Genomic DNA, 9,914 nt, shown 5'->3' with positions numbered 1-9,914 from the left:
AATTTTAACAAAAAACGAAATTGTATAACATGCATATGAGTATATGTCGCAGATTCATTATCGTCCGGTTCCACGACTTTTCTACTTCGATTTTTCAACATCAATGAGCGTCACTCTTCTCTTCTTCTTCAATATACTCAAATGGATACATACCACGCTCAATACTAATACGTTTTTGCTAGATGTTATAGTCATCTCACTCTGTCGCGTTGTCAGGCCGAGACTACGCAGAACAGATGATCTGTTGGGCTCGCGAAAATTACATGGTATCGATAAAACAAGTAAGGCTGATGTCAGAGTGGCCGCGATAAGCGATGCGATAATATGGAGCGACAATAAGCGAGAAAGCTCTACATGCTGATTTACATGTAATCGCTTAAAAAATGTCAGAGTGCAAGCGAAGCGAGCCAAAGCGAGAAGTAAAGCGAGTTGCGAGAAAGCTTTGATAGCAACCTACGCAGATGACACTGCAGTTTTGACCAGAAGTCCTAGCATAAACATAGCCACGGAATCCTTGCAACAATACGTAAATAGCTTTGAAGGATGGGCTAGAAATTGGAACATAGGCATCAACACCAGCAAGTGCGTAAATGTCACGTTTACCACAAGAACCTTGTCTTGTAGTAGATTTACTATGCTGGGCTCCACAATCCCACAAAAAAGCTCATATAAGTACCTTGGAGTTTTACTGGGCAGGAAACTAAATTTTAAGGCCCATACTACTATGGTACGGCAGTCGGTAATGGCGAAAGCTAAAAAGATCACATGGCTTCTTGCTCCGAAAAACAAGCTATCACTACAGTAAAACTGCGATATACAAGAGCATCCTAAGCCCTATCTAGAAATACGCCCTAGAAATATACGGCATTGCCTCTAAAACCAATTTGAACAAAATTAGAGTCGCCCAAGCAAAGATTCTGAGGCGAATCTGTGATGCGCCATGGTACATGAGAACTCGAGACATTGAAAAGGACCTAAGGGTCCCAAAGGTGGGAGATGTCCTACAATTACGTTCGGTAAGATACTTTAAACGTCTGGACAGCCACACAGATCTATTAGCCAGACGGCTAACTGCCAAGCCTAGGATGAGACGCCTCAAAAAGTACCACCCAACAGATCTACCCAAAAGGATAATCTGTTAAAATATAAATAAAATACTGGAATAAACAAAAATAAATGAATATAATAATAATAGTAATAATTTAGTAATATTAACAAACATATATATGTAATCTATGTCTAGATCTTAGATTTTTATTCTCTGAGCCCATTTTCAATGAGAAATCAGGGTATAATGGTTTTGTTGAAATGTATGTAACAGGGAGAAGGAGGCGTGGCAGACCCCACAAAGAATACATATTCTTGATCAGGGCGACGAGCTGAGTCGATTTGGCTCTGTCCGTATGTTTGAACGCATCGATTTCAGAAGATATAAAAGCTAGACTTCAAATTTTTTTTCAAATGTCCGTAATTACAGCGCGGATATCGAGTTTATCATTAAAAATCGATAACTCATCCCGATCTTTTTTATCGATAAAAAACCTTATCGAAAACCAGTTATAAAATTATATCTTTTACACCTTTATTACTAGAGGCTCCAAATTTTTAATGTATGCTTATATGCAATTTATACAATTTTGGTTTTTTCGTAAAATTTACCCCCCACCCCTATATTCACCCCCTCACCATCACTTTTGTAAAAGGCGTATTTCAAATACTAGAGACTTGTGCTTTGGCAACATGTATATCCATGTTATAATCATAATCTCAAAGTTTCATGAAGATCGTATGTCCACAAAAAAAGTTATTAAACAATTAAGTTCTCATAGTAAGCGCACACTGCGCCCATGCGTGTTTATGCTTGTGTGTGTGTGTGTGTTTATGTATGTGTGTATAAATGTTTGTGTATGTGTGTGTGTGTGTGTATGTATGCCTGTATGTGCGTGCGTCCGTGTGTGTGTGTGTTTCTTGTGTAAGCTGAAAGACGCGACAAATTATTGAAATAGCTATTACTCCAAGGCTTCAGGGGATCTCGTAGTCGAACAGTCTCGACTAGAGCTTTCTTACTTGTTTTAAATTAAAAAACCCAAAAAAAACCTGAGATGTACGGTTTTCGACGAGCCACGCGCGCTCTGTATTCTGCCTTGTGCAGTACTCTGCGTATCGTAATCGGGTACACATCCTTCCCAATTTCTTTTTTAACCTCAGCAGCAATCTGTGTAGATGTTACTTTCGTATTCACTTGTACCTTTCTAACAATTTTCCTGCATTCATAGCTGTCCAATGACTTTGGGCGACCTGTATGTTTTGAACTTTGCAGGTTTCCAGCTCCCTCGAATGGTGAATCGGCTTCTTTCCATAATCTCTCCTATTTCTGCGTAAGATTTTCCTTGATCGTGCAAATACAGGGTAGCTTAGGTGCCATTATTCAAAAAATTACAAAAATATGCTCAATTGCTACAAAATGTTCTATGTTGGAATTCAGATTTCTGAAGTTTTAAATAACGGGACATAACTAAGTGTGCCAATAATTTTGTTCATAAAAATTTAGGTTTTTCTTTTGGTTATTTAATTTTTAACAAATGTACAATGAATATTTTTGCAATATTTTTTTTGTACAACTTAATAAATACTTTATTCTACTTAGTTAATTTTTTGTTTCATTAAAAAAAACGTTTCAAAATACTTGAAAAACTCCTATAAAGTTTAAATAGCTTGCTGTGCCAATAATTTACATTTACATTTGTATGTATTTATTTACATATGTATGTGAGTGTGTATATTGAACGTGGTTATAATTGTTTGAGCATAAAATAATTGCTGGCAAATAAATAGACAGAATTGAAGAGTATATGTACACTTAAGATGCTTTCACTAATATAATGCAAAAAGCCAATTTATAATATATATTATATATATACAGTTTGGCAAGAAAGTGTTTACACACAGGGAAAAAATTTGAATTTTTTACTTTGAAGCGAAATAAAAGCAGTAAGAATATGCATATTCAATTTTTTTTAAATGAAAGTAGGTATATTAGACTATAAACTATATTAGTAAGCAAAAAAATTACAATATGTTTCCATTAACAAAAGAAAATAACAAAAAACAAAAGAAGTAACAAAAATCAGCTGACAAGAAAGTGTTTACACAACTAAAACAATTAATTCATTATAATGTTTTAACTACTTTTTAGTTAAAACTAATACTTTTTTTGGCCACCGTTGGCATCTATGACTGCTCCCAAGCGTCTATTCATCGATTGGACCAAGTTTCTGACATATTCCACTGGGATATTTCGCCATTCCTCCAAAACAATGGTTTTCAGCCCAGTTTTATTCTTTGGATGTCTCTTGGTGGGTAAAACTGCCACAGAGATTGGCCAAATGTTTTTGATTTTTTGGAAAACAGTATATAATATACTAAGCCGTGCAAAAAAAGAGGATAGGCTTGAGTTAAAGGTTAAAGGTTAAAGTTAAAGGACACCCTCATCTATTATCACCCAGGGCAGAGCGAATTATGCTCAGAAAAATGGACGAGAAACCAACTATTTTGACCAGGATGGTTGCCAGTGAGCTGAAGGAGGAGTGTAGAATAACCATTTCCCGGGAAAGTGTCAGAAGAGCACTAAAAAGTAATGATCTGTCGTCCCGACTAGCCCGGAAAAAAAACTGATGTCGGCAGATCACGCTCAAAAGCGTCTAACGTTTGCTAAAATGCACGGAAATCAGCCAGATTCATATCGGGATGATGTAATATTTTGCGATGAATCCAAAATGATGGTATATTATAACAATGGTCCAACTAGAGAGTGGGGCAAGCCCCTAAAAGCCCTCGAGAAGAAAAATATAATACCGACTGTTGATTTTGGGGGTGCATCTCAAGCAAAGCAGTTGGATATCTATGTTTTATTGAGAACACCATGGATGTTGGACAGTATTTTGACATTTTGCGCACACATTTAGTAACCAGTGCCAACAAATTTGGATTCTTTGTCAATGGCAAACCAACTATAAGGTTTTATCAAGACAATGATCCCAAACATAAGGCGCATATTGTGAGGTGCTGGCTACTTTATAACTGAAAAAATGTGTTGGATACGCAAACTAAAGGCCCGGACTTAAGCCTCATTGAGAATTTGTGGGCTTATCTGAAGAAGAGGACCGCCAAGAGGCATCCAAAGAATAAAACTGAGCTGAAAACCATTGTTTTGGAGGTATGGCGAAATATCCCAGTGGAATATGTCAGAAACTTGGTCCAATCGATGAATAGACGCTTGGGAGCAGTCATAGATGCCAACGGTGGCCAAAAAAAGTATTAGTTTTAACTAAAAAGTAGTTAAAACATTATAATGAATTAATTGTTTTAGTTGTGTAAACACTTTCTTGTCAGCTGATTTTTGTTACTTCTTTTGTTTTTTGTTATTTTCTTTTGTTAATGGAAACATATTGTAATTTTTTTTACTTACTAATATAGTTTATAGTCTAATATACCTACTTTCATTTTAAAAAAATTGAATATGCATATTCTTACTGCTTTTATTTCGCTTCAAAGTAAAAAATTCAAATTTTTTCCCTGTGTGTAAACACTTTCTTGCCAAACTGTACATATGTTTTTATAATTTACTGTAGAATACTTCCCTTTAAATCCACGTCTGCACGGCTCAACAAAATCAGAAAAGTGACGCGGCGTCGCGGCGGGTAAAACCACTGACCAAAGAACACATACATACATAGATGAGACATGTAGAACAAACTTTTTCAACACCGAAAAAATGCGCTGAGGAGACTACACAACCTCGTCTTTGCTCGGCTCAGTCTCTTGAGGCTCAAGCAGTGAAAATATTGCACGAGAAAATCAGTGTGCTGCAAGCGCTCAAACGAAATGGTGTTATTTTTTTATGAAGCACAGCTATGCGCTATTTGTCCTACTCTCTCTCACTCTATCTCTCTCTATGGTCTCTCAAATAGCAGCAGCGCACAGAAATTGAAAATTGTTCGCGACAATCCCAGCTCTTTCCTCTTGAGTGAAGGGTATACCGAAATCATAAAAGCATTTGTCACGCTCATGCAAACAAAATGTAACCGTTTCGATGGTTATTCGTGGGAAGGGTATGAAAGCGTTGATACGCATAAAAAATATGATTTCGCGACGGGCAAGTACACACACACTTGTAATCCCTTGCTACATGTATGAGCATTTGTGACCTGCGTGCGTTACTCTTGCTGCTTGTAGCAATTTTAAAGCCCAGCATTTGCATTTGGTCGGTCTTACGGACTGTCATAACCACTTTAAACAGATGTACTATGTATGAACATACATACATATGTACATAAGTACATTTATATATTATTATTGCTAATCATGTTTATAAATGTGTTTATATCCGTAAATAATTATATATAATTAAAATTATTTTATACACATTTTCAACCGAAAAAATTATCGTAAAACACTACTAAGTTTATTAAATGCTTTGCAATATATGAAATACACATTTCATATTATACTCAAGCTTTACTCATTATTGTCAAAATTTTCTAATTAAGTCATAATGGCCCATTTGATAGTCACCCTACGATTCAAATCATACAAAATTTACAAACTACTAAATCCGGAGACAATTAGCTTGCCATCCCATACAAGCATACACATACACAAATGTATGTATGCATGTGCTCACTTCACAAGGCAGACCAACGGCAACTTTTGGGCTTTACAATTTGCACAGCCTGTTCTGCACAGAAAGACAACATTTTCGCGACGAGCATGCACACACACATTTACATCCTTGCTACGTGTATGTGCTTTTGTGTGCGTGCGTCGCGAAACTCAATTCTTTCTCAATATTTTCGTCTATTATCAGCCCAAAATTTGCTGTTGGTCTGCCTTGTGAAGTGAGCACATGCATACATACATTTGTGTATGTGTATGCTTGTATGGGATGGCAAGCTAATTGTCTCTGGATTTAGTAGTTTGTAAATTTTGTATGATTTGAATGATTTGAAAGGGTGACTATCAAATGGGCCATTATGACTTAATTAGAAATTTTTGACAATAATGAGTAAAGCTTGAGTATAATATGACATGTGTATTTCATATATTGCAAAGCATTTAATAAACTTAGTAGTGTTTTACGATAATTTTTTCGGTTGAAAATGTGTATAAAATAATTTTAATTATATATAATTATTTACGGATATAAACACATTTATAAACATGATTAGCAATAATAATATATAAATGTACTTATGTACATATGTATGTATGTTCATACATAGTACATCTGTTTAAAGTGGTTATGACAGTCCGTAAGACCGACCAAATGCAAATGCTGGCTTTTAAAATTGCTACAAGCAGCAAGAGTAACGCACGCAGGTCACAAATGCTCATACATGTAGCAAGGGATTACAAGTGTGTGTGTACTTGCCCGTCGCGAAATCATATTTTTTATGCGTATCAACGCTTTCATACCCTTCCCACGAATAACCATCGAAACGGTTACATTTTGTTTGCATGAGCGTGACAAATGCTTTTATGATTTCGGTATATCCTTCACTCAAAAGGAAAGAGCTGGGATTGTCGCGAACAATTTTCAATTTCTGTGCGCTGCTGCTATTTGAGAGACCATAGAGAGAGATAGAGTGAGAGAGAGTGAGAGAGAGTAGGAAAAATAGCGCATAGCTGTGCTTCATAAAAAAATAACACCATTTTGTTTGAGCGCTTGCAGCACACTGATTTTCTCGTGCAATATTTTCACTGCTTGAGCCTCAAGAGACTGAGCCGAGCAAAGACGAAGTTGTGTAGTCTCCTCAGCGCAGTGCTGTCATAATTTTTCGAGCAAATAGAGCCAGATTGGCAAAAAAAAGAAGCCAAAAGAAGCCAAATTTAAGAAAAATTAAGCCAAAATAAAAGCTAGGCTTAAAATCAATGTTTTCTTAATTAAATTTATTTATTATTGTTCATTTGCTTTAAATTGATATTCAATGACTTATGATAATACAACAAACTTCTAAATATAATAATAAAATAAAAAATTACATTAAATTCAAGTTAAAGGTAAATTTTATTAATTCTGTAGCTCATTTATGAGTTCATCCAAACTCACTGCCTCTTCGTCTGGATAATAATCTCGAGTGCTTACTGCTCGCATTCATTTAGGAGGCAATGTGTACTCGTAGCAGCATTTGTCGTTTCGATTTAGTCCGTATCTAAAATTGAAAAAAAAAAAAAAAAATTAGTATTATTTTTTTTATATTTTCTTTTGTTAATTAAAAATCATACCTTACGCTTAAAATAGAGTTAAGAGTATTTAAATTCATTCCATTTCTTAATTTAGATTTAACTAAATTGACTTGGCTGAAGACCCGCTCTACATCTGCGTTTGACCATGGTAATGACAGAATCTGTACCGCAACGCTTGCCAATTCATAAAACCGTTGGTTTCCGGCTGAGTCACGGTACGCTAGTACTTCAAGCCAAAATGCCAGCGTATTTTCCGTGTTTTGCCAAGTACACAGTCGTACATCAGCATATTGTCTTTCAACATCAGCAATTTTTGAAATTTTAAAAAATTCGAGAATGGCAACGATATGAGGCTGCTTAAATTTCAAAACATTTTCCACAGCAAATATATCGGTTTGTCTTAGTATCTCGAAATTATCGGGCAGCCTGAAAGAAAAGCAACATTGATTATTTGTTATTCATTGTAAACATAATAAATTAGACCCACCTTTGCTTCAACTGCTTTACAAGCTCAATAATAAAATTCGTGCAGCACTCCCTAATGACTGATTCTGCTGTCATGTCCATTCTAATATTTTTAATCAGTTTTTCAAATTCATAGCCAAGATATAGGTCTTTGACTACAAATTTTTCAAAATCATTTTGAAATAATATGTCGATCTTTTTTCTTCTGGAATAATTTTCTTTTGCAAAGACCTTATAGCTAGTATCAGGTCATTCAGCAATTTTGATGAGTCTGTATTTTGACTCTGGAAGCATTTATTAACATGTTGCATTTCTTGCAAAACTGGTTTCAAAAACTGAAGGTATAACAGATTTTGCACGTCCTTAAATAATTCGCTGAGGTGTTGAGCTTGTAAACATTTTTCTTGGGTACCAGAAATACCAAAATGAAGTGTTAGCTCATGCCACTGTTCCAAAATTCCAGTCACTGCCAATTCAATTGCGAGCTATCGTGTATCCGAAACTCGTGGAATTTTAAGGGGAGCCTTTTAGAAAACAAATTGATATGTAAATAAGCTATTGTCTCGAGAAAACACAGACACAGTAACTTAGACCACAAATAATTACATGATAACAATAACTGCAACGATTTAAAAGTGATAATACAAAAGGGGAATTACAGACAAACACGAGGGGTTTTTTATATTTATATATACCTTCTCATCATTTAGACATTGATAAATTCTATTATAAGCAATTTGACGGCTTGAGCTTTTAGCGAACCAATTATATGTCCCATATATGAGATATTCCAACCCCTATGGGAAACAGTGCTTGCAGGCATGATTTACCGCTAGCTGCACTGAATGGCAGACACACTTAATTAAAAGGAGCGAAGGCGCTACCTTCTTCATCTCCGTATAAACGCTTTGATTCCAGCCATTCATAAAATTGGCATTGTCTGTGCCGTTGCCTACTAAATTGACTAAATCCAAATTCCAGTTCCTAAGTTCTTGTTTAATTCCTTCAACTATAGAAAACGAGTCCCCACTTTCTAAAGAAATTAAACTGAGGAACATTGATACCATCACTCCACGCTCCACAGAAACATATTTAATAACAACACCTAAACAACAGCAACGTAAAAATTATAAATATACATGCAAATATATACAAATTAGACAATGTTCAAACTTTTAAAAAGAGTGCAGGTGATTAAAACATAATTTTTATTTACCGAGCAGCTTAGTGCATCTTATATCAGTTGATTCGTCCAAAATCAAACTAAATTTAGCGCTTCCAATATCATTTCTGAGATCCTCACGAAAATGAGGAGCTAACACGTTTTTTATTATATATGTACATTTAGTACGGTGAAGTTTAATGCGCGACGCGGTAATACTATCGGAAAATTTTGTTTGGCAGAGACTGCCCAGGTGGTTTATGGGAGCAATTGAGGTGTGCTTTGCCACAAAGAGGCAAAGTGCTACCTCTTGCTCCGTGGTTTTCGATGGAGTTTGCCCAAAATCAATTTTTTCTTTTTGTGCAAATCCACTTAGTGCACCTTTGTGTTTTTTTGTTGATGCGTGGGCACGCAAGTCACACAGCTTTGCAGTCAGACCGCACTTGCAGTAGCTGCAGTACGCCCTGGTCGAATCTGTTAGATCTTTCCGTAGCCAATCCTTAAACTCGTCAGCCTGCAGCCACACATCGCGAACACTTTGTTTGTATACCTTCGACATTTTTCAACGCAGTAAACTTTAAAGCACAAGCAGCTGTTACTTAAACCATGAAATGAGTTCGATAGATTGATTGTATGATACAAAATCATATATCGATACTTGTATTCATAATTTTCAGTGTTGAGAAAGATAAACAAACAAAATAAATCGTGAAAAGTAAATAAAGCTAAAATAGAGCTAAATTAATTTTTTTAAGCCAGAATTCCCGCAACCCGCCGTTTTCGAATTTTTCCCGCAATGGGACTTCAAATAAAGCCAGATTTGACGGGAAAAAAGCTGAAATGACAGCCCTGCCTCAGCGCATTTTTTCGGTGTTGAAAAAGTTTGTTCTACATGTCTAGTCTATGTGTTCTCTGCAGTGGTGCCAGATTTTCAGAGTCACCATAAGCTAGATTGAAGAAAAAAATAAGCTAGAATAAGCTAAAATTAAAAAAAATAAATCTTTAAAATAAGCTAACTAAAAAAAAAAAAAAAAAAAAAAAA

At 35.5% G+C, this 9,914-nt stretch overlaps 1 protein-coding gene across 2 annotated transcripts; it reads right to left on the bottom strand.

The window, feature by feature from the left end:
- Positions 1 to 7,047: 7,047 nt before the first annotated feature.
- Positions 7,048 to 8,175, bottom strand: LOC116804664. 2 transcript variants are annotated; one of them, XM_032733236.2, is made up of 3 exons: positions 7,733 to 8,175; positions 7,290 to 7,671; positions 7,048 to 7,211 (listed from the first exon to the last, which is right to left on the bottom strand). In XM_032733236.2, the coding sequence occupies exons 1-3, from the start codon at positions 7,810 to 7,812 to the stop codon at positions 7,158 to 7,160; spliced, it is 516 nt and encodes a 171-aa protein (XP_032589127.2). In that variant the 5' UTR covers positions 7,813 to 8,175; the 3' UTR covers positions 7,048 to 7,157. The 2 variants fall into 2 exon arrangements, with proteins under 2 accessions (XP_032589127.2, XP_032589126.2); XM_032733235.2 differs by having other exon boundaries at positions 7,285 to 7,671; positions 7,733 to 7,893.
- Positions 8,176 to 9,914: the final 1,739 nt, after the last annotated feature.

This window comes from Drosophila mojavensis, unplaced genomic scaffold (assembly GCF_018153725.1).
Source record: "Drosophila mojavensis isolate 15081-1352.22 unplaced genomic scaffold, ASM1815372v1 contig_136, whole genome shotgun sequence".
Taxonomy (NCBI): domain Eukaryota; kingdom Metazoa; phylum Arthropoda; class Insecta; order Diptera; family Drosophilidae; genus Drosophila; species Drosophila mojavensis.
This window is presented reverse-complemented; position numbering and strand designations above follow the sequence as displayed.

Coding starts and splice junctions, on each gene's coding strand:
- LOC116804664 (XM_032733235.2), bottom strand. CDS start 7,812: ATGGACATGACAGCAGAATCAGTCATTAGGGAGTGCTGCACGAATTTT. Junction 7,672..7,732: donor GTAAAGCAGTTGAAGCAAAG/GTGGGTCTAATT, acceptor CTTTTCTTTCAG/GCTGCCCGATAATTTCGAGA. Junction 7,212..7,284: donor AACTCTATTTTAAGCGTAAG/GTATGATTTTTA, acceptor TTTCAATTTTAG/ATACGGACTAAATCGAAACG.